Here is a 24274-nt window from a genome sequence, read left to right as displayed (position 1 = left end):
TCTCCCCTGGCAAACGGACTTCTACTCGGATGGCCCACATGGGTTCCATGGCCATCCTAGCTGCAAAAGAAGCTGGGAAACAGAACTGCCACGATTAACTTGGACCAAGTCACTAGGTGCTGTACACACAGCTGCTCTGGGCACAATGGGTAAGAGAAGCAATGATGTCTGATCATTGCATCATTAAAGAGCACAGACTTCCAGATAGGAGCAACGGAATTACAAATACTGTACTGTCTGCTCACTTGTGACTGGCCTATTGGGGAGCTACCCCTTACAATAGGTTTAGGCTGGCTGTGATCCAGGCTCACGGCTAGAGATAGGACCCGAATTTAGAATGTTATATTAGTGTAGTAGGGCGCCTGCAGCCAGCTCGTGTAAGCATGATTCAGATTATTGTATCAGACATGTGTGGCAGAATGGTACTGTTGTACTCTGATCTGTGTGGAGCCCATGCGGTCCCCTAGCATGGAAGTCCATGCTCCCCACAATAAAGTTGGTGCCTGCCGTTTCATTCTTATGTCGGCCCCTTGTAAGTTCTTCCTACTGGGCATCTCATCACTGAAGCCTTCCCTTCTCGATCAGCTCAGCGCTGACGAGGCTATACATCTCCCTTTACTCAACAAATATTTATTGAGCACATACCATGTGCCAAATACTGTTTTGGGAATTGAGAATACATAAATTCAGTGGACTTTACAAAATGCTGTGCAACTGTTATTGGGACAAAAATGGGGTCTGTCTGCCTTCGTCCATCTAAGCCAAAAAAGAAATACATGCAGGTTTTGCAGCAAAAAAGAGTAAGGTTTATTAGAGTTGCAAGTCCCAGAGACACAGGCAAGCTATAGCTTAAAGGCCTGGTTCCCCAGGTGTCTCGAGAGTACAGATTATATAGGGAAAAATGACTAGTCATGGAAACTAAAGGAGTTAGGGTCCTGGGTGCTACCGATTGGATGATTGGAAGAGCATGAGGTAATTGATCATTGCTTCCAGTTCTGGACTCGGCCATGGTGCCATCCCATCTGGTGCTGTGGTCTGATCCCCTGGCTGTTCTTCTTTGATGGGCCTGGAGTTGAAATATATCTAAAGCCAAGATGTTATCCTTAAAGTCCAACCAAACCTATTGTCCTCAGGACTATGGACCTGAGGCTCGGTTCATCTTATGTCATAAGCCCTAATGATTAAAGGGGCAGACATACAGAGGATAAGGGTAGGGGAAGAGCCAGTCACAATGCCATTATCTGGGCAAAAACAGCTTGAATCGGGGGGAAAAAAACTATATTAAAGAAATGCAGTTTGTGTGTGGTTACACAACCTAAAACATTTGCAGATAAGGAGGCCCCCATAGGACAACATGGATGGAGCCAGGCTTCTGAAACAAACAGCAGATAAACAGACATCATTTGTGTCTCCGTTTTCTGATAGCTGTGATGCAGATTTTACTTCCGACCAGGCAGCCAGAGAACTCATGCTTATAGTGCCTCCTCTGCAACAGCATCTGCACCTCCTTTAAAACACACAACTACCTTGGCAACTGGGTACTATTCTCTCCATTTTCTAGCTGGATAACCAAATCTCAGCCAGATTAGGAAATTTACTCGTGATCACACAGGTCATAAGTGTCTGAGGAATTCGAACCTATGTCTGTCCAGTGACAAAGGTTGTGTTTGTTCCTCTACATGGCACTGCCTCTCCAAAAGAATAAATCTGTGTGCAAGACGAAACTCCCTTTAAAACTAAACTTAAGCCAGGATTTACTCCCTGAGCAAGAGCTGCACATTACAGCACATGTTGTTGATGACTGTGGCTTCACGGAGACTCTCTGGCTTTAGGGGGAGAGCCAGAAGGCAGCTCTTCCATGATATTTACACACACACACACACACCATTGTCTCCAGGGAAAATGCTTCAAGAGCCACCTCTACATCTGTGTCCTACTTTTATATGTGAATTCCAAAAATTTGTTCTAAGCCCAGAGTCAGTCTTGTTTAATGGCTTGTCAGGAAACAAGTGGGACAAAAGCAGTGGGACTCAAAGGATCAAATTTGCCTGAACTTGATACCAATATCAACCTCTACTCTCTCATCCTGACAACAGAATTCTTGGCTCCTAGTTCCGCCCGGGCCCTGGATGGCCTTTCCTGTCTAACTTTTACTTTCATCTTTGCCTTGTGGCTCATCTGTGCTCGGACACTTGCTCCCTCTCACACCAGTTTACAGTCTCAAGCAATGACCCTGTTTGTGTTATCTATTACTGCATAACAAACTACCCCCAAAACTTAGTGCCTTAAAACAACAGGCATTTTATCATTTTTTTAAGATTCTATGGGCCAGAAATTTAGTCAATGCACACTGGGCACAGCTCATTTCTTCACATGTTATCTACTGGGGTTGGACTGTCCTAGGAGGCTTCTCCACTCACAGGTCTGATGCCTCTGCTGAGATGGCCGGAATGGCTTGCCCAGGTCCTATATCTGGGGCCTCCGTTCTCACTGTGGGCTGGATTTCTTGAGTCTTCCCCATGCAATTCCGGGCCTCTCTCTCTCCACGTGGCCTTTGCCCGTGGTCTCTCCTTATAGCTCTGGCTTCTCAAACATGGTGCTGGAGGAGGAAGGAAGATCATGCAAGAGAAAGGAGAAAGCTTCCAGATCTCTTCAGGCCTGGGCTTAGAAATCCCAAACACCACTTCTGCCTCGAAGCCACTCGTAGGCATCCCAGATTCAAGGGAAGGGAGACAAGCATGCCCCTCAGCCTACTCCCAACCTGAGTTCTGTTTGCTTCAAAACTCAGCATTCTCCCTGAAGATTCACTTTCTATCACCTGCCTTTAAGCCTCCCTAGTCATGACTCACTCATTCAACAAGTATTTAGTAAACACCTACTCTGTGCCTGAAATTCTGCTTGGCGCTGAACATGCAGCAGTGCACCCCGTGGAACAGAATTGCCCTCATTGTAGTGGGGGAGACAGAAAATAAAGACATAGACGAGTAACTATGTGTGCTATGTCAGGTGATACGAATTATGAAAAACGGCAAAGCTGAGAAGATAGATGGGAAGCAGTAGAGATAGGGCAGGGGCTGCACCTTTCAGTTGGATGGTTGGGTGAGCGGGACCAAGCGGGCTACATGGCTGCCTGGCTAAGGGCATTGCAGGCAGAGGAGCGTGCAAGAGCCCTGCCCAGACGGGAGCAGGCACGGAGTACTCAGAAACTGGGAGAGCAAGAGAGCACGGGAGATGAGGTCAGACCCCTTGGAGCCAGGGAAAGACTTTGGTTTCACCGCGAGAGAGAGGAGAGGCCAGTCAGGCATCTGGGCAGAGAAATGCCGGGATCAAGTGAGGCAGCAGCCTGACTGTGGCCAAATGCCTCTTTTCCTGGGTCGAACCATTAATGTTGGAGGCAAGCTGAGAAATACCATTTCAGCGAAAATGTTGATTTATGAAAGTCCACTTAGCACGATGTAACAAGAGCCATGAAGCTGAATATATCCTTTCGCTCAAGAATTCCATACCTGGGAATTCATCCTGGGGATAGATTTAATAAAGCATTGTTCTTCAGCAGTGTTTTTATAATTTTTTTTGTATTTTAATGTTAATAATAATCTTTATAAAATTGGCATGAACGTACACTCCATCATCTAGTCTACTGCCTTATGGGCCAATACCACCATTGGCTCCAGCACTGGGACCAGGTAGTATTACTTTAATTGTCATGAGCTGAGCTAATAAGAGAAGAATGGAGTCGAATTTAGTATTAAAAGATGTATCCCTGCCAAGCAAAAGCCAAATTATGTCATAGACTTGCTGTCTGAGATAAGGATCTTCAGCAGTGTGGGTAGACAAGAGTGGCGAGTTACTTGTCATTACCTGCCGAACCCAAAAGAATTTGCCCCGTTCGGTTGGTTCCTAAATCTGTGTTGCAAGTGGCAACTGAGTTTCAGCAAAACACTATCTTATCGATGTTGTTGGTTTTAAAAATCATGTTTTTACTTAATCAGCAATTTCATTTTGATTGATTATATAGGTCTACAAGAGTTATAATCCCTCTACTTAGTTTTATTTTTGTAACATTATCATTAAACGTTAAATTCTTTTATTCGACATTAGGCATTAGTGAAACAATTATTTTCTTTTAAAAGTTATTGTTATTAAATGTTACTGAAGTGAGAGCAACACTGAACTAACTAGTAGCTTGAAGCAACAGACAATTCAAACCATCCTTTCCTGTGCTGATTCACTGACCACCTGCCCAAGAAGGGCCGGATGCTCGGCTGCAGAAGGAGCAGGCTCCACGTGGATTCAGGAATGTGCAGTTCATTTATTCTGGTGGCGACCATTCTCTAGGGGAAATCACGGGCAGGTCTGTGTCCAGAAATTTCTCCAGCTCCCAGGCTCTGGGCATCTACACTTTATTGTCACTCAGCCTTCCAGGCAATCTTAGCCATCGTCTCCTGTGTAACCTCCTCAAGTTCTGCCCAGCTGCCCTGGTTCTCAGGGCCTCAAGAAGTCGACACCCCAGCCTCCTCTGCTTCATCCCGCCCTGTTCCAAATGTCAGCTGAGCAAGACAGATCCTCTTGGCCCAAGCTGTGTGTTGCCTAATCCTGGTGCTTTCGTACCTTCTCTTCCCACCAACAAAGTAGAACATGACCAAGATTCCTGACCACACGCCACTACGGAATGTCATCTTTGTATGACAGACCCTCATCCACACAGGTTTGCCCGTCTGAACCTAATACCCTCTCCCAGTCTCCTGCTCAACACTCCCACATCCTGGCAGTCAGGTCCTAGAGGGAGTCACCTTTACAACACTGAAAAACTGAATTCTAATCAAAACTCTATTCCTAGGCATTTTACCAAGACATCTCAACAGTTCTTATGGGGACATAGGAAATCCTCTCTATAGAATACCATATATTTATTAAATACATTCAAATATAATAAATCCAGCAGACGTTCTCATGGGTGAGGACACCACCTCAGTGTTAGACAGGGGTCTCACTGCTCCATCACACAAGCTCCTCTTTGATGCTCTAGTAGGAAAAAAAAACCCACAAAGCTGCTTTAAACACTGGGTAATTTTGTCAGGATTTGTCACTAAAAGGGTTTAAATCTTCTGCCTGAAGTTGTGAGTACTAATAAATTTTTTCCTTTGCAGCAATTAAAAAAAAAATCCCCAAATTTCTTGTGCTAGAATTTGGAGAGTGAAACAGTCCATAGAATAGGCAAAGCTCTACCTATGGAGGAGCACAGACATCTTGTGGCCCTTCTGGATATTGTAAGTAGATCAGTCTAATTCTGTACCTATTGGTAGAATCATGGATCTTAGACCTGGGAGAGAACTTGAGAGGTCCTCTAATGCAGCCCACTGCCTTCGCACAGGTAAAGTATATTAGTGCCGTTCTTTCTTCATCACAACAGCCCAGAGAAGTTAGGATGCTCGTCCAAGGTCACACAGCTAATAAACAGACCATCTTAGCTGAGGCTCCTATAATTCTCTTCTCACTTTTTAAGAAGAGGAAAACTTTCTTCAAACAAAATCCTACCAATTATAAAACAGACCAACACAGAGGCGTTCTGGTTGAAGGACAGAAGGACCCGCCCTTGCCCATCCCTCTACTCGGCACTCATTGGAACTCATTGTCTTATCCCAGGGGCTGCTTCCCTGGTAAACCAATATGAAAACAGCACTGTGGGAACTGAGGAAAGATCCCTAGGCAAATATTTCATTCCGAAGTGGTTTATTATTTGACCAGTGTTCTGTTCTGGCCTTTTATTAAAACATTCTATTTCTATTATACTTATCAGCAGCTTTTCATTTTCACATCTCTCTTCTGAGATGACATTTAAGTTGATTTGTTTTCAATCGCACGTAAACGCGTTAAACCTCCTGTGACACAATCAATGGCAACAGTGGCCGTGGGTGTGACGACAGCAGGCACGCGTGACAAGCCTCCTCCACGTCAAGCCCTGCGCCAGGCTGTGGCATGTCGGTACAGCAGTCTGATGCAGTGAGACGCCTCCAGCAGAGGCAAGAACAAGGATGAAGTAGAGAAAAGAGCAACGAGCTCTGCTGGGGACCTAGGGGAAGATTTTATTTACTCATTCGGTCAGTGGTTCAGGCTCCTTCCGTGTGACAAGCCCTTACACAAGATATAGGCACGATTTCTGGGCTCGTAAAGTTGATGTTCTCATTGAAGGAGACAGTCAATAACAACCAAACATATAGGTGAATAAGGTAGTCTCTGATCGTGACCGAGAGAGAGGTGGAGAGAATGCTAGAGTGTCTGGTCTGAGGAGAGACACTGGGGCCACGTCTCGCAGTGTGATTAAAGAGTCGCCTGGAAGACGAGGAAAAGGACATTAGGAGGCAAGTCGGGAGCAGCAGGTACAGACAGGAAGGTTTGTAAAATGAAACAAGTTGGAGAAAGACAACTACTGTATGATGCCGTGTACAGGTGGTATCTTAAAAAAGCCAAACTCAGGGAAACAGAGAGTAGAATGGTGGTTACCAGAACCTGGGGGTTGGGGAAATGGGGGGATGCGAGTCAGAGGGTACACCCTCCCAGTTATGAGGAATAAGTTCTAGGGAGCAAATGCACAGCATGATGATTATGGTTAACAACACTGTATCACATACTTAAAAGTTGCTAAGAGAGTAGATCTTAAATGTTCTTACTACAAAAAAAAATGATTATTATGTGACAAGATGGAGGTGTTAGCTAACACCATGATGGTAATTATACTGCAATATATAAACATATCAAAACAACACCTACTCCTTAAACTTACAAATTGTTATAAGTTCGTTACATCTCAATAAGGCTGGGGAAAATTTTTAATAATAAATAAATAAGTCCTCAAAATAACACCATGGGGAAAAAGAATGGGAGAGAAAATCAGGCACTGGAGAGAAAGCTCACAGCTCCCTGCCTTTTTCTCCTTCCAGGAGGGGTCGCTGCTGCCAACCCCATCCAAAGCCAGCACTTGGAATTTTCCTCTCTGCTGCAACCGCCCCACCCTTTGACTTAGCTCCTCAAAACCACATAGTAAGGTAAAACTGGTCACTGAAAACAGATTTAAGGTAAGGGTGGTGGGAGCAAAGAGATAAAAGGAAACTCAGACTGGAAAGCATGTCCAAAGTCATCAACCATAGTTTTTGTTTCATTTTTCATGTTGCCTGCTTGTGTTTGTATATATTGTAAATTAAGTTTTTATTATGTAAAATTTCAATCATAAAAAAAAATTACAGATAAATAGTTTAATAAAACCCCATGCACCCATCTGCCAGATCAACAACTACCAACTTTAGTTGTTATCAGTTCATATACACTCTCTTTCCATTCTTTTTTTTCCCTTCAGTTTTAAAAAGCAAATCCAAGACATTGAATCACTCCTCTGGCAAATACTTCAGGATATGTCTCTGACAGATAAGGATTTTATTATTATTATTATTAAATGTAACCACAATACTATTGTCATACATTGTCATTACAAACTGAATTAACAACAATTCCTTGATGTATTCTACTTGTGTGTATTTGTGGAGTTTTCTTTCCCCAAGAATGGACACTTTTATTGAATGCTTATTAAGTACCCACATTTTACTGATAGGAAAGCTGAGCTTGCACTCACTAGTTAATACTCAAGGTGACTCAGAAGATAAGTTTGTTCTTATTTGCCACAGCTGGTGGCCGCTCATAAATAGAGAGAAATCTTGAGTGAAAAACTTGTAGGAGAGCATATGGCAGGAGAGTAGAAGCAGTTTGGGAGGAAAGCAAATGGCAAAAGTTATATTATCAACCCTTTGATTTCAGTCTTATCCGTGAGCCCTATCTTACATCAGCCATCTTTCCAATACCAGATAGATATGTCTGAATCATAATATCTAGCAATTACATAGTTTGAGTTTGTATTACCAACCCCGTTCGATGGGAAAACTGACAGCCAAGTGATGTTGCACAGAGCCGAAGAAGAAGTTCGTTGATTCTGTACACTGTGGATCAGGGATGTGCATTCTTTAATACGGCTCCAGATCAGGGACATGAGAATGTGAAAAACTGCATTAATGTAATAAAAGATAATAAATTATTTTGTAGATGTCTTTATTTTCTGTACATGAATTTCTACTGTTTTCTCACTATAGGGTAAATTACACATCCTGTGCACTATACTGTATTGTGAGACCATATCAGGCTAAAGATATGTTTTATTTAACTATCTTCCCCTGTTATATAACACTATTCTTGAAGCAACGGAAAAGATTTTTTTTTAAAAAAAAAAAAAGTAAGTTGAAGTAAAATTTATTCCATTTAACATTAATTTTACTAAGCTATTCTAGCTCACTGTAAAGAATTGTTTATGTTTTGGAAACTTTGAACTAGGAGCCTGAGCTCTTCCTGTCAGAAACCATCTGATCTTGATCTTATATCATGATCTTACATAAGTCTTTGCTTCCTTTTACCTTAACTCAGTCACCTAAGAAGTAAGAGAATTGGGATGCATTATCTCCAGATCCTTTTTTTATCTGGGACGCTCTATAATCTATCAGTAATTTAAAATTGCATTTAATTATTATGGTCATGTCTTAGATCTAAAGGCTCCTGGAAATGAGTTGTTGCAATCCCGAAATAAGGCACAGGGTACTTGTTTTCAAACATTCGTACTGGTTTTTAAGTATTTTATTTTTTAAATAACTTTAGATTTCCAGAAAAGTTATCTTAAATTTCAATGTCTTATTTGAGAGTCTTGCCTTAAGTCTAGGAATAAAATAACAGATCACAGACTTTGAAGTTACCTTTGAAAATAGACTATCAAATAAATAAATAAATAAATAAATAAATAATAAATAGATGATGGATGATTCTTCATGCTGAAGAAACAGTATAAAAACATAAAAGATCAGTAAAATAATATCAAATTTATATTAAATACTATATTATATTAAATACAATAACACATTTAAGTAAATTTAATAACAACCGGAATGCCTCTGACTTACAGAACTATTTTTGTTTTTATTTACAAATGCCATAGGGTTTGTAGTACTTTATACTTGCTTTTTCATCCTAGCATTTTTCCATATAACCCCTTTCGATAGCAGAAAACTAGCCATCTTGGAAATGTGCCATAATTTATTTGATTTTAAAAATATATTTAACTATTTCCAGTGCATGGTGACTGAAAGCAACAGCTCAGCATATCATGGTGTAGAGTTTGTGTCAAAAATTCTATGAAGAGCGGGTCTTCCAAACACCCTTGGAAATATCGAGGAAGCAGGAACAGCATGTATGAAGGTCATGTGTTGGGAGGGAGCATGCTGTGTTCAGGATCCCGGGGGACCTTTGTGGCCAGAGCATGGAGCAGAGGTGGAAGGGCAGCCCAGCTGAAAAGATGGGACCCAACCCGCTGCACCAGTATGTTTAGGGAGAATTGCTTTGAGCGTATACTTTTTCTAGAACGTCATTCTAAAGAACATGTCCTTCATCTCCATGGTGAGGCACTGGATGTTTGTTACCTCCATTTAATATTTTCACCAAATTAATAAACGTAGCAAATAAGGAATGTCAGAAAACACAGCTTACTTCAACATCAAAAGTCAGGAAGGAAAATATGCCAAATGTAACATGTAAACACTGCTCATCTAACCAGCTCAATCTGCGCAATTTCTGCAAGCCTGTGAAGCTGCCGTAACACTGTCGAGCTGCCGTCATCTGGGACCTGCAACAGACAGGCAGAGTTGGCAACTTTGTGCCAATACGATGCATCTGTTAGCTTGCCTTTGTCATGAGACAGCAGATTCTCACCACACATGCACTCACACCTATACACGTGTACACAGACACATTCACACATATGCCCATGCGCACCCAAGAGCAGCTCCCAGCAACTCTCATACCTGATGCAGCCCCAGAGCTATTCCACTAAGAGCAAACATAGAAAACAAAGAAGGTTCCTCCAGAGTAGTCAATCCTTTCGCTTTCTCTATAAGTTTTATTGTAGTTTGAGTCTACAATTCTGTATCTCATAGAAAAATTGAGAACAGAAATGCCAGTTCAAAGGGACTCCACAGCCCAGAATGTCTGCTTTATTCTTTTAACCTATCTGGAAACAGAATGTGTCTGGAGCTTTTCTTTATTAAGTGTATAAAGGTGTTTTTTTTTTTAATATTATATTCGCATTGTCCCCCACCCCCTTACTCTTGAACAGACACATTCTCCTAAAATAACCTGCTTATCTGACTGAGCTTGAATCGCACGTTTGTCACCTTTTAGCTGGTGTGATATTGGGCAAGTTGCTAAACCTCTCTGTCAGTCTCTATAACAACAGGAGAATAATGATTATGTCTCTGTATGATAACGCTGTTGTGAAATTAAATGAGTTCACATTTATAAACACTTAGAATTGCATCTGGCACATAATTTCTTAATAAAAATTTCGTATGATTATTATTGGTCATATTCATTTCAAGTTAGCCAGTCTCATTTAAAAACACAAAAAGCCTTATTTTGATTATAATTATAATACATATTTATTGTTAAATACTCAATAAACAGAAAAATATGAAGAATAATATAAAATAGTAAAATTCTCCTTCAGAGAAACCTTTGCTGACATTGTGAGCATCCTTCCAGATAGTCCCTGAGTGCATACACATGAAACAGGATATACCATTACCTGCCTGATAGCCTGGGGCTCCTCAGAGACATTTGTCATGGACAGTGCTTCCAGCATCTGTGAAAACACGCTTGGTGAACCATCTCCAGGAAAGCAGGAAATAACATGGTTCAAGCCAGAAGGTCTCAACTGAGGGCAATTGTGCCCCTCAGGGGAGACATTCGGCAACATCTGGAGAAATTTTTGTCATCGCAGTTGGGGGAAAGGGGATACTACTGGCATCCAGTGGGTAGAGACCAGGGATGCTGCTAAGCACCTACAATGTACAGGACAGCCCTCCGCAACAAAGAATCACCTGGCTCAAACTGTCAATTGTGCCCAAGTTGAAAGCCCCTGCCTTAGGCTATTTCATCTCTAGATAATAAATATTATAACCAGGAGGATCGGTCATCTAGAATACACTTGGTGTAGTTGTGCCTATTAAACTTTTAAAATACTCTGTACTGGTTTTCAAGGAGCACCCCATCCCCAGCTGCCACTCTACCTCCCCTTGCCCCTCATCCTCCAGAGTTTCCTAGGGTCCAGCACCGAATGGTTCAGACCCCTCATAGAAAGAGGAGACGGTGCCTCTAGGACCAGGCCTCCCCCTTGGTGGTTGCAGCTGTTCTGATTAGCCAGGGCTGAGCCGGAGCAGCTGTCCGAGGTTTCAGCCTCCCCGGGGTGATGAAGGGGTGCTTGGGAAGCCTTTCATTCCCACACATGTAAACACTTAATAATTCCTTCATAAATATTTCCTATTATTATTATCATTATTATTATTGGTAATATTTATTTCAAATTAGCATTCTCTTTTTTAAAATTGAAAAGAGCTTTCTTTTTCCCTGATTATAATTGTAATACATAGTCATTGTTAAACGTTCAAACAAAACAGAAATATTTCTGTTTGTGGTAACAATTTCCGCTTGTGGCGTCTTTATTAGAGCTCTACTGGAAAACGGAGACGCCACCTCTCAGAGCGCCGGGAGGAAGGAGAAGTTAAAATCGATACTGTTCACTCAGAAGGAAGGGGGTCACTCCCAACGTGGAGCAGATCAGATGTGCCCTAGACAGACTGCCTTTTGTCTGCTCGTCCTAGGACAGGGGCAGGAGCCTCAGCCATTGTACTCAGACATTTATTCTGGGAGAAGGACTTCACTATCCAAGGGCTGGGAAAACCATGTAGGAAAATATCTGATTATTTCTAAATGTTATCTTGAAAAGAAAATAAAGAGGCTTTGTTGAGAAACTTTCCTGCTGGTGTCTGCCTCTTGGAGTCCTGAACCTTCCACTCATTGCTCTAGAAAAAGAAACTATTGATTAATTTAGGTGCTGCCAAGGAGAAAGGAGTCCTATGATCTTTGGCCAGAAATTCCTCTGGGACACATGCAATCACACTGCCCATGCTGTTTTTGTGGCTGGCTTTGAAGCTGACCCATCGCGGGCCTATTTCCCTGTAAACAAATATAGAAACACCACCCCTTGCAGTGGCTGCAACAGCCCTGCGCCACGGGCGGGCGCGGTGCGTACTTCATTCAGCCAGCTCTCCGCAGATGAGTTTTTTCCTAAACTGCTGCAGGGAACGGCCCCATAATTAAATCTTTGTGAGACTTTCTGTGGGACAGTTTCCTGGAAGTGGAATTGCTGGGTCCTGGCCTCCACAGCCCGTGCACTCACTACCAGCTATCTTTCCTCAGAGACAACGAAGCCCCTTCGTGTGTATGTGTTGGGGTGGGGGGCAGGGAGCAGTTGGAGAATTTTTAAGAAACCCCAGAAGATGTGTTTCCAGGACCGAATGCTGTGAACGAGGTTTGCCCCAAAGCAGTAGCCCACAGCTGCTGGAACGGATGCCATGGCCAGACAGCCCAGCCAGCCTGACTGGCAGCTGGGTCACCTCGGGAGCCGCCCCCTCCTCTCTTGGCAGAACCCACGTCAGCTCGCAGGCCTAGGACCAGTGCCCAGCTGGGGCAGTGGGCTTTACCTGCCAGGACCTTGAGCATCCAGAGGAAAGTCAGCCCTGCAGCCTTCATCATGACTCTGTTCCCCCAACACTGCTCCAGCCCCCAAGTCCTGCCCCCACCCCTTCCCGGACCTCCAGGGAGTTTGAAGGAAGTTGCTGACCTGTCCCCTGGGGGAATAATTGCATTAGTGGTAAGGTGGCCTGTGGCAGCTTCGTCAGCAGATTCAAGGCTTTGGGCAGAGTAATCCTTTGGCGTCTGCCCCAGCAGCTGCTGGTCACAGATCGGGAGACACCCCCTTGCCCTAGTCCTAGCCCGGCTGTCATCCCGTCCCACTGCACAGTCAGGGCTCTGGCTGGGCCTGACCTGCCAAGGAACCCAGGGCTGCGAGGGGAGAGGAGCTCAGCTGGGCCTCAGAGCTTGCTTAGAAGACCCTCCTTGAATCCCTTCCCCACAGCGGTCACCTCCAACCTCTATCCTCTGGCCCCCTTCCACCAGCCTTTTCTCCCTTCTCACTCCTTTAATCCCAGCACAAGCCTCAAAGGGGCACTAGTGGACCCACCTTTAGAGCAGATGAAACTGAAACACAGAGAGGTAGAATGACTTGCCCAAGCTCACACAGCCAGGAAGATTCAGAACGAGCAACTGGGAGGAGGGGCGCTTCCCCAAGCCTGCCCCTTTAGCCCTGGGTTCTCTGATTCTTTCCAGGCGGCCTCTCTCCAGGCCAAAGCTGGCTCTCTACTTGTACTGCGGGGCTGGTGCAGCCATTGCAAGTGGTGGTGTTTCTGTATTTGTTTACGTTGCCATCCCCTTGGGCTTGCTCAGGTAGCCCGTATTTAGACCCCACCTCCATCTTTATCTTTATTCTCTCGCATTCTTTTTCTTCTGTCTCCTGTTTTAAAAGGAACTTCTCTTCTTAAACGTTTTTATTGAATTATCTCCCTTGACGGAAAAAAAAAAAAAAACTGTCTTTGCTTCATGCCCCTCTTCCTATGTATCTTAGCCCTGTCTCGTTCCCTTCTCGGCAAGTGCTCTTCCAGCTCCTCCTCCTACCCAGGGCCAAGGCTCTGCCCCTCCTTCAGAGCACCTTGGGCACCAGTTCCCTCAGCTCAGAGTCTCCTTGGAGAGCACTTCGGTGGGAAGCAGGAGCTTCGGGATCAGACACAAGTTTCAAGCCCGTATCTCCATCCCCAACCAATCACCTCCACCTCTCAGCAGCTGTGTTGCCTGAAGTGACTTGTTTAACCTCTCTGAGACTCAATTTCCTCACCTGTGAATTGAGACTGATAAGGATAAATTCTTTAGAGGCTTATTGTGAGGTCTGGATACCATTTGCAAGTATTTGTGTAAGCGCGCTTCTCACAGGCTTTCCCATTCTTTTTATTAGTAATACAAATGACCTTACAGGACACTTGACCTGGTTGATGCCTCCATCCTTGAATCTCCCCTTCCCTTGCTCCCATGGCCGGTGCTGTCTTGTTTTTCCCTCTCAGTTCCTTAGCCAGCAGCTCTTCTTCAGCCCAGACCGCCAGGATTAGAGGCCCTCAGCTCAGCCTTAGGGGGTTTCTCCCTGACACATGCGTGCTCCAGGCAGTCCCTCAGTCCTGTGCATCCGGGCCCACCTCTGTGCAGGCAAGCTGGTCTGGGCCTGTGGAGTTAGTCTCCACACCAGAACCTCTGGTAGATCTGGGGCTGCAAGCTCAGGGCAGAGCCCCTGGCAGAAGTGTGGTGTGAAGTTGCCTTGGAAGCCATGATCGTGTGCAAGACAGACCAGGGAGGTGTGAGAGGTCTGCTGAGGCCACCCTCTGGGGCACACTGAGGTGCTGACAAGTTCCAAGCAGGGAGGAAGACAATGAAGACCTGTGTTCCAGAAGAACTGGGGGAGCAGAGCTTTGAGAAAGAGGGACCGGTCAATCAAGGTCAAGGGAGATGCCCTTGGCCTTGGAGATGAGGTGAAGCTAGAGACCTTGCAGTGGAGGGTCCTGAGGGGCTGCCTGACAGGAGGAGGGGTGGAGCTGTGAGGACAGAGGCAGAGGAGGTCAGGAAAGAGGCCTCAGCCCAGTGGCCTCGATCTTCTGAGGACCCAGAGAGCAGATTATCCTGAAAAGTCCCTTGAGCTGACTTTCCAAATCCCCAATAGTGCTTCTCTGTCACAGTGAGGGTTAACCCCACTTACACAGGGCCCTGCCTCACCCCCACTGTCGCCTTAACTCCATGATCCTCCCGGAAGCTTTGCAAGGCCACCCCCCACCCCCCAGGCTCTGAGGCTGGGCCAAGCCCTGCCCCAGGCTCACCCCGTAGGTGAGCTCAGGTCTGTCGAGGATGGGTGGTCCACTCCAGACCAGCATAAGGCTTTCTGCTTCGTCCTGGTCATGGGTGGCATTTGGGGTGAGGACAGAAGAACAGGGAAAGGAAAGGCTATTTACCGAGGATTGCCCTGCGATCCTCTCAGTAACGCTGAGAAGCAAACTAACAACAGCATCCATCCCTTATTACACTCTTACTAAGAACCCGGCACTGAAACACTTCGAGAATGATCTTAGTGTCCCCAAGTACTCTATGAGACAGGTACTTTTGTCACCTCTTTTCACAGACAAGGAAACCAGAGCTCAGGCAAGTTAAATCGCAGCTCTGTGGCTGGCCTGTGAGGGGGGCAGGGATTCTCACCTGGGTCTGTCTCTGCTGAGTTCACTCTGGTGTCTGGTGCTTGGTCTAAGGAGGCAGACTCCTCTCTCAGCCTCTTCCCCTAAGAATCACCACTGGGCTCCAGCTAGGAAGACAGGGTCTGGGGATGGCTGAGGACCCAGCCTGCCTAAGACCGTGAAGCCAAGACAGGGAAAGAAGGGGCGGCCGCCTGAGAGTTAAGGGCTATGGCCTCAACTGCTCTTCTCCTACAGGCCCAGTTCTCTAGATGGGTAAGAAAAACACCTGTCAGCTCCTCTTCTGCTGCCTCGCAGGCCTGAAGGAGACTCTCTGCATCCGACGGCCTCCAGGCTAGCCTCACTCAGCCCCTGCACTGTGCCCATTTCCATGTGCGAGGGAAGATGCTTCTGTGTGGGCATCTGGCGGGGAGCCTTCCAGGGCAACTAGAACCCACAAAGAGTTCCTTATGGAGGGGTTGGGGAGCAGGGCCTACCCAGGACCCACAGCGAGCACCGCATGCGCAGAGCCACACACAGGCGCACACGCCTCGGCCACACGCACTGTCCCCAGAAGCATACCGATCAGCTCAAAAAGAGTCAAGTCCTGGAAGAAGTGGATGGAGTCCACACCCCTCTTCGAGATTTGGCATTGGATGGCAGACAGCTTGAAAACACTGTTTAGAAGGGACCCGGGGACCCCTGGCAGCAAGGGGGCATGAGTGGAGCCAGCGGGACTGACTGGCTCTGGGGGCACCTTGGTAGCGCTGCAGGTGTGGCCAGTTGATCCCCTGTGGAGACAGTAAAGATTAAGAGGATCATAAGCTGCCCTGGGAGAAATCTCCCAGAGCCAGAGCCGCTGCTGCACGGAGGGGAAGTTGGGGCAGCTCCTGAGTTCAGACCGAGGGGACAGGAGGCAGGGGGGCAAGACGACAGACAGCGGGAGAGAGATCACCAGGACCAGGGAAAGGGACACGTAGGTATAGAAGAGGGACAGGAGCACAAACAGAGGGACGGAGGTGGAGCGAGGAAGGCAGAGGCTGCCTGGCTCCGCGCCCGGGAGGCCTCCGTCAGGCAGGAAGGCGCAGGCTGCCCTGGGACCCCCCGGGACCCGGCCGACAGCGCCCACAAGCTCCGACATGGCTGCAGCTGTGCCGACATCTGTGGCCGCCTCCAGGAAGGAGTCTCCAGGCAGATGGGGTCTGGGGGAGGAGAAGACAGGTATGGCTTTCCCGGAGGTAGGGTCTCGACCCTTGGGGACTGAAGTGTGCACCATGAAAGGAGCCAGAGAGACTCGGGCCGGACCCAAGGGGTGCGCAAGTGTGAGGGACCTGCTGGCAGATCCAGAATCCTAGATCCATGGGGGTCAGCAGAGCCAGGACAGGACAGCCTAGCCAATGGGAAGAAAAGAAGGGAGAAGCGCCCTTGGGGTTTGTCAGCAGAGGTCCCAGTGGCGTTGTGGAGAACGTTTTCGTGGGGCGTCGGAGCCTGATGCCACCTGCAGAGAGGAGCTGGAGGCGGGACATGCGTACAGGCGCAAAGTATACTCTTGCTGAAAACTGCCATTGAGGGAGGCGAGAGGGCCGAATCTGGGCGGGCGGGCTGAGGGCCATACGCTAGACGACACACTTTCCAGATGGGAAAGGGCATGAGGGTGGTCCCTGAGGAGGTGGGAGGGCGAGCGCCCCTGCCCCTGCCCAGCCCCGCCCCTGCCCCTCAGGCGTGGGACCCTCGCTCCAGTGCCGCGTGTGTGGAGACAGCAGCAGTGGGAAGCACTATGGCATCTACGCCTGCAACGGCTGCAGCGGCTTCTTCAAGAGAAGCGTGAGACGGAGGCTCATTTACAGGTGAGGGAGGGCAGGGCGCCCGCGTGGGAGAGCCCTGCCAGCCTCCTGCAGAGGGATAGTGGATGTTCAGAGAAGACACGGCTACGGCGAATATGTGCAAAGCCCATGGCTCAGGGCCTAGGCAGGACACTGATACCTGGGGCTCCCCTCCACCTGCAGGTGCCAGGTGGGGGCAGGAATGTGCCCTGTGGACAAGGCCCACCGGAACCAGTGCCAGGCCTGCCGGCTGAAGAAGTGCTTGCAGGCGGGTATGAACCAGGATGGTGAGTCGGGGATTCAACGCGGAGACAAGAAATGAGGGCGCGTGACCTGTGGGGTGTCCTGACCCTGCCTGCCTCCCCAGCGGTGCAGAATGAGCGCCAGCCGCGAAGCACAGCCCAGGTCCGCCTGGACAGCATGGAGTCAGATAGGGATCCTCAGCTGGAGCCGCTGGCGGTTCCCCCGGCCCCGGCAGGGCCCACCCCACGGGGCCCAGTGCCTGTTTCTGCAGCCAGAGCCCTGGGGCCTGGGGCCCTCACACCTCCAGGGCACCACCACTTCATGGCTAGCCTTATAACAGCCGAAACCTGTGCTAAGCTGGAGCCAGAAGATGGTAAGTGGGAGGATGGCCACGTCCCTGGGTCATGGTGGGGCCCCAGCACCCAGCCTTTATCCTACGCCCAGGCCTCTGAGCATCCCCTGCTGCCTGCTGAAGAGCAGGGGCCGATGCAAAGCCTCCTCTTCCAACAGCTGATGAGAACATCGATGTCACCAGCAACGACCCCGAGTTCCCCTCATCCCCATACTCCTCCTCCTCCCCCTGTGGCCTGGACAGTATCCATGAGACATCAGCTCGCCTGCTCTTCATGGCTGTCAAGTGGGCCAAGAACCTGCCCGTGTTCTCCAGCTTGCCCTTCCGGGACCAGGTACACCCATCAGGCAGCCCCCACAAGTCAGCCGGGCTGAGGGCACATACGTTCCTGTGTAGGTGATGATTGGAGGTACACACAGCTTAGGGATGGTGATGGTTGGGTCACACATGCTTTTGAGTTAGTAATGGTTAAGGCTACATGTCTCAGGAATGTGACTGTTGGGGCTGCTCACATGTCTAGGCAATGATGACGGTTGGGGTGCACACCTAGGGGACAATGACGGCCAGGGACGCACAGAGACCAGGGGTTTGAAGTCAGTGTCTGTGGCCCCTGGGTCTTCTTTCTTCCTAGAAAAATACTCAGGTCCTACAGACATTGTATGTGACAGGGCGCCTGTACACCCTGAACAGCATGAGTGGGTGGCTCTGGGCCTCTGACTTCAGGGCTTGAATTTCAGCTCAGCCTTTTCACCTACGGGCTTCTGGTGGGCAAGCTGACTGACCTGTCATCATAAACCAGAAAAGAGACCCACTACTAAGTGTTTGAGCCCTGTGCCAGTGGTTTGGATGCAGCAGCTCAGAAGTCAGGTGACACCTCCCTAGTACACTCAACTTAGGGGGCTCGTAGAGGAGTGTCCGTGAGGCTGCCCAACTTCCCACAGCTCTAGGCTTTCATAAGTGTTCCTGGTACATCTCTGGCTGATGTCAGGCAGAGGTCAAGAGAATGTTCTGGACACCCAGGACTGGCCTTTCCTTTCCTAGGGAACCCAACAAACTGCCAGAGGTTGCAGTCCGAGCCAGGGGTTCTGTGTATGAGCCATCACCCCTACTCCCTTTCTGAGCACAGGTGATCCTGCTAGAAGAGGCATGGAGTGAACTCTTCCTCCTTGGAGCCATACAGTGGTCCCTGCCTCTGGACAGCTGTCCACTACTGGCCCCGCCTGAGGCCTCCGCGGCTGGCAGCTCCCAGGGCCGGCTGGCACTGGCCAGTGCAGAGATGCGTATCCTGCAGGAAACCGTCTCACGGTTTCGGGCATTGGCGGTGGACCCCACAGAATTTGCTTGCATGAAGGCTCTGGTCCTCTTCAAACCAGGTAGGTGAATCTTTGTCTCAGCCTTCCTTCCAGAGAAGTGTTTGGGGATGATGAATGAGAATTCTGGTGACTTCCTTCTGCCTTTCACCTTCCCTCCATCACCACACACAGGCCCAGATGTGTCCAGATGTCTTCCCTTGGGAGGCAGGAGGTGTAGGGCCCTGGCTGATTGTGAAGGGGGCAGGGCAGGCTGGGAGATGAGCTTACTCCTTACTGCTGCTCTTCTCCAGAAACGCGGGGCCTGAAGGATCCAGAGCACGTGGAGGCCTTGCAGGACCAGTCCCAAGTGATGCTGAGCCAGCACAGCAAGGCCCACCACCCTAGCCAGCCTGTGAGGTGACCTGAGCACGTGCCTCCCTACCCATTTATCCTTTCACCCCTTCACCCCCTGCCCACCTCTCTGGCTCCACCTCAAGGCTGCACTTACGAGACAGAAACAGTGTCTCGGCTGAATCAGCACATATCCAGCATCTACTATATGCCAGGCACAATGCCAGGCCCCGAGAGTGGGGACCAAAATGCATAATACAAAGGTGCTGCCTTCCAGGGATGCCTGCCACAGTGACCAGAGAACTGTCCTTGTCAAGTATTGGGAGGTTGCATGGATCTGAAGGAGACAGAGACCCATTGGGAGTAGGGGTGTACAGCAGAACTGATAAGGACTTTGTGGAGGCAGGGCTGGACTTGGGAGGAAGGGTAGGGTCTAAAAGAAGAGAGACCATCATTTGCAAAGGGAGAGACAGAGAGAGAACAAAGTCGGATGTGTTCTTAGAACAGGAGCCCCATTTGGAAGGTACAACAACGGATTGCTGCCCGTGAGAAGGTGGGATAAGCCAGAATGGCACTGGGGGACGAGCCTGTTCAGGACTTTGAATGTCGGCCAAGTCCATATGTGATGTGGTAGGTGGAGGGGAGCCACTGCAGGTTTCAAGCGGGAGGGTGTAGTGCACTGAGCTGGACTTCATGCGGGCTGGCGTGGCAGCGAGTGCAGAGGATGCTGCCGTCACCCAGGGGAGTCCATGGAGTCTGCTCCTTGGGAGTGGAAAGGAGATGACAGATACGAGAGCCTGCAGGAGCCAGAATGGGTCAGATTTGGCACTTGGGTGGATGGAAGGAAAGAGGAGCTATTTGGGAGAAGAGGTAGCCCTGAAATAAACAGGAAAGTCAGGAGGCAAAGATAGTTTTGAGAGAACATGAGAAGATCGATGGAGGTACAGAGGGACATCTCCTTGGGATGTACTTGGATAAACCATGTGCAAGGACAAGAGCCCGGCCGCAGCTAGGTTTGGGGCCGGTAGGCTGAGAGTGTGTGTGTCTGCAGGGAGGGTGCGGGCAGGAGCCAGTGCTGTGTACCTGCCCGGCTAGCCCAGCACTAGCAGACACAGTGGAGCCCCTCCAAGGTTGGACCACTTGCCCGCCAGGCATCTACTGGCTATTTTAGACCATATTATCTGTCCTCTCTTGGGGGCTCCCAGCAGTTCTCTCTGAAGCTAACATGGACATCCTCGAATCACCTCTAATCTAAGAAATGGTCACAAGAGAGGTAATTCCCCTTTAAAAAGAGTCAAAGCATAATGCACAGAAGGATTCCTGCTGCTTATAAGTGTAGGAAGAACACTGTTCCAAGATGACCCAGCAGCCTGACAATGGCCATTACAGACAGCAGAGAGCAGAAGCTGTCCTAAGCCAAGTTTCTGCCTGGATCAGCTCCCAGAGAAGTCAGGGCATATCGGTTTTGTGTCAAATTTCAAAATTCTGATGAAGATTTTCTCTGTCACTTCTATAGCAGTTCAGTACCAAACGACAGGCAGAACAGAGTGACTTTGGGTTCTCTAGGCTAGCATATTTGTTTTTTAAAACAGCAATACCCAAAAGAAATCCAGTTTCCATCATAACCCAATACACACACAGTGAAACAAAGTTCCACCAAATAATACCTGCCCTTACTTTGTATAATTTACTCTGATACTTGTGTATGTTAAAGATTGGTTGTGACCCATTAGATTTAATTTCACACCAACTAGTGACCCAATTCCTGCAGGGTGAAAAACAATTTCTCCATTGGACTTCATAGCTACTTCTTCCTGAACCTCCTTAGATCAGAAACATGGAAGAGGGGAAGGCACAGGGAGGGGTGCGGAATGCTCGGTGCCACTTATTTGCACTCGCAAGAGAAAGAAAGCCCTTGGGCGGGCAAAACGAGTCCAGTGGGTGAATGGGAGGGAGGGGGGAGGGCTCCTCATACACCTCCATGGGGGAAGTTGGACAGGGAGGGGCATCACTGTGGAGCAAGCGGCCTCCTTAACATTGGGCGTTGACCCCGGCCGTCAGGCCTCCTACCCAAGGAAGGTATGATCCCATCATTCACTTAAGGCTTCGTCATCCATCTTCTGTGCCTTGGCACATTGTTCTTATTTCAAAGTACAATTCTTATTTTCTGGATGAGTATCTCAGCCATAAAAATTATGCTTCCACTTCAGAACAGTTTTACTAAGGGTTACTCTATCATCCTGGGTGGCTTCCCAAGGGGAATTTATATCCTACTCAAATATAGATGGCATTAATAGTCACATAATTATCATGATAATCATATACATAATTAATAATAATATGTTCACATATATTATAAGTATAAAGAACTCACTTTACAATCTTTACACATAATAAAAAGTATTTATTCACCATTTCATCGCATTCCTCAACTACACATTGAGGGGTGGGGGCCACAGCAACCCCTCTAGTGAATGGGGCTTTGCCTTGAAATTCCTCCTTACACCCCCTGGGTACCTCTCGCCTGTCCTCCCCGCCCCCCCGGCCCCCCGCCTTTCCTGGGAGGGCACCACCCTCTGCTCGGAAGCAATAGTAAAACTGATGGTGTCCTCTCTCCCGTTCAGGTTCGGGAAATTGCTCCTGCTCCTCCCGTCTTTGAGGTTTATCACTTCTGAACGCGTTGAGCTCCTCTTTTTCCGCAAGACCATAGGGAATACTCCAATGGAAAAGCTCCTCTGTGATATGTTCAAAAACTAATGGAGGTGGAAGTGAAATGGGTAGAGCCACTTTGGAAAACAATCTACTGCAGTTAAACATTTGCCTGCCTGTGACCCAGCAATTCCACTTGCGGGTGTGTGTACCTGGCAGAAATGTCCACCAAAAGATATTACAAGAATATTCGTAGCAGAGTTCTTCATAATAGCTCCAGGCTGTACATTGACAGTAGAATGGGTTAATAAATTGTAGTATATTCATATAATGGAAAACAAATAAAAAAGAATGAACTACCAATACATGTGGCAACATGGGTAAACTTCACGGGCACAAAAGTTGAACAAAAGAAGCCAGGCACAAACTTCATTTACACAAGTTCCAGAACAAAGACTAACCAATGGTGATGGAAGTTGGAATAGTGGTTACCTCTGGGGCGAGAGGTGGAGTGATTAGAAAGGAGCCCAAGGGAGCCTTCCGGTGTGCTAGAGATGTTTCTTTATTTTGATCTGGGAGGTAGCTTTGCAAATTTATTCATTCATAAAAATTATTTAGGCTGTGCATGTAAGAATTGTGTACTTCACTGTATTATGTTAGGCCTCGATTAAAAAAGTAAAAACGCAAAACCAAGACAATGAATGTGGCCAAGGCTCTCCTTTTGAGGATACTGAAGGGATGAGCATGGGGTCCCGGGTTCCGTGTGGCTTGCACTGCGAGTTGGAGTCCAGGTGTAATGAATCCAAGCCTAGTGAAACATCTCCCACAGGATTCAACCACCCAGCTTCTCTCCGGATGGCATCCCACCATGCCACAGCTTCTCTCACTCTTTCTCTTTCTTAGCCTTCCTCACCTCTCCACAAGCAAAAGTGAACACCATCCAACTCAACACAAGGCAGCTAAAGGCATTTCTTGGGAAGGCAATCTCAACTTAATCCTTGATGAAAGATGAAGCTCAGACAAACCTCAATCCTTTTCAAAGGCAGACCCAGAAACCTAGAAAATAATAATAAAGATAACATATATCAGGCACTTTATATACCAGACAGTGAACTGAGCACTGATTATACATTATTATTTAATCCTCAGATTAACTCTGGGGGAGGGACCAATCATCCCCATTTATAAATGAAAATCTTGAGACTTAGAGGAGATTCAAACCCTGCTGTCACTCCACTTAACTCTGCTCAATTCTGGCACTGCCTTCGCCCCACACCCCCTCTACCCCTGGGATCCACTGAACAGTCTGTCGAATTTTGTGTCTTCAAAGAAAAAATGCTTGAAGTCAAGAAGGAAAAGATCATGTGAGAAATCTGTGAAATCCTAGGGGTTTCTTGCTCTTTGGCCTGTGTGTGAATTCTCCTAGCTGATAGAGCTATCCTATCTTGATGGAGGAAGAATGGTTCAGAACACTGTGCTTTGGAAATGACAATAGCTATGTCGGTGCCCAGAGAGGAAAGAGTATGAAAAACCCTATCCAGCTTATTAAGCTCATCACACTGAAGCAATCAAACTACTTGAGACTCTTTATTCTTCTAAAAGTACCAGACTTGCCTCAGTTACTTGGGTCATTTAATATCTATAATGTCATTACACTATCCAATTCCCTATAGAGGTTTTATCCATAAGGTTTAAAGGCCTTTATGTAGAAAGCCTGAGCAAAGGCACTTTAGCAGGAAACATGGTTGAACCAGACATGTATCCTATACATTTATTCTACAGTTTTGCTTTTGAGAACATGAGACTGTGAAGGCAGCTTGCTGAAGTTCACCCCGTAGTATGTGGGATGTGTGCATTTTCTACATTTGGGAAGGAGATCTCCAGTAGGAAAGCTTGGAGAATTAGAGGAGGTATAAGCTGGATTGTCTGTCAACCTGGCATCAATACCCGACCCTCACCCCTCCCCCACCAAAGGTTTTGTGTTCCTTGCAGAGACTCCAGGAACTGCATTTCCCAGAATCCCTTCCCCTGTGGTTTGCTAAGAGAAGGAGGGCACTCACATGAGATTTGGAAGGTAAATGAGAAACCATCGTTCTCCAGAGGTAGTTGCCGCAGAATCTGTGGTAGGATGGAGATCTCACAGCGGCCTTCTTTAGAACCACGGTAGCTTCCCGGGCAAGCTCTTGGAGAACTCTGGACATTTTGGCTGCGGTCCGTGTTGGTTTTTGCAACCTTCTGTGGGAGCCTCTCTGACCTTGGTTTCCCCAGCTCTTCCAGGTTTATGTTAAGCCCCTAATTTCTATACGAAGTCCTTCTCACCTG

General features: G+C 47.6%; 1 protein-coding gene across 1 annotated transcript; it reads left to right on the top strand.

The window, feature by feature from the left end:
* The first annotated feature begins 16357 nt into the window (after nt 1-16357).
* Nucleotides 16358-22060, top strand: NR2E3 (nuclear receptor subfamily 2 group E member 3). Its single transcript, XM_016126834.2, has 8 exons — nt 16358-16463; nt 16963-17089; nt 17249-17352; nt 17433-17681; nt 17819-17994; nt 18787-19033; nt 19264-19369; nt 21928-22060. The coding sequence occupies exons 1-8, from the start codon at nt 16382-16384 to the stop codon at nt 22058-22060; spliced, it is 1224 nt and encodes a 407-aa protein (XP_015982320.2). The 5' UTR covers nt 16358-16381.
* Nucleotides 22061-24274: the final 2214 nt, after the last annotated feature.

This window comes from Rousettus aegyptiacus, unplaced genomic scaffold (assembly GCF_014176215.1).
Source record: "Rousettus aegyptiacus isolate mRouAeg1 unplaced genomic scaffold, mRouAeg1.p scaffold_m13_p_3, whole genome shotgun sequence".
Taxonomy (NCBI): domain Eukaryota; kingdom Metazoa; phylum Chordata; class Mammalia; order Chiroptera; family Pteropodidae; genus Rousettus; species Rousettus aegyptiacus.
This window is presented reverse-complemented; position numbering and strand designations above follow the sequence as displayed.

Bases quoted from the DNA above. Each gene is read 5' to 3' on its own strand.
- NR2E3 (XM_016126834.2), top strand. From the start codon at position 16,382: ATGGCTGCAGCTGTGCCGACATCTGTGGCCGCCTCCAGGAAGGAGTCT. The intron at 16,464-16,962 runs GTATGGCTTTCC...CCTGCCCCTCAG, and splicing joins TCTGGGGGAGGAGAAGACAG to GCGTGGGACCCTCGCTCCAG. The intron at 17,090-17,248 runs GTGAGGGAGGGC...CTCCACCTGCAG, and splicing joins AGACGGAGGCTCATTTACAG to GTGCCAGGTGGGGGCAGGAA.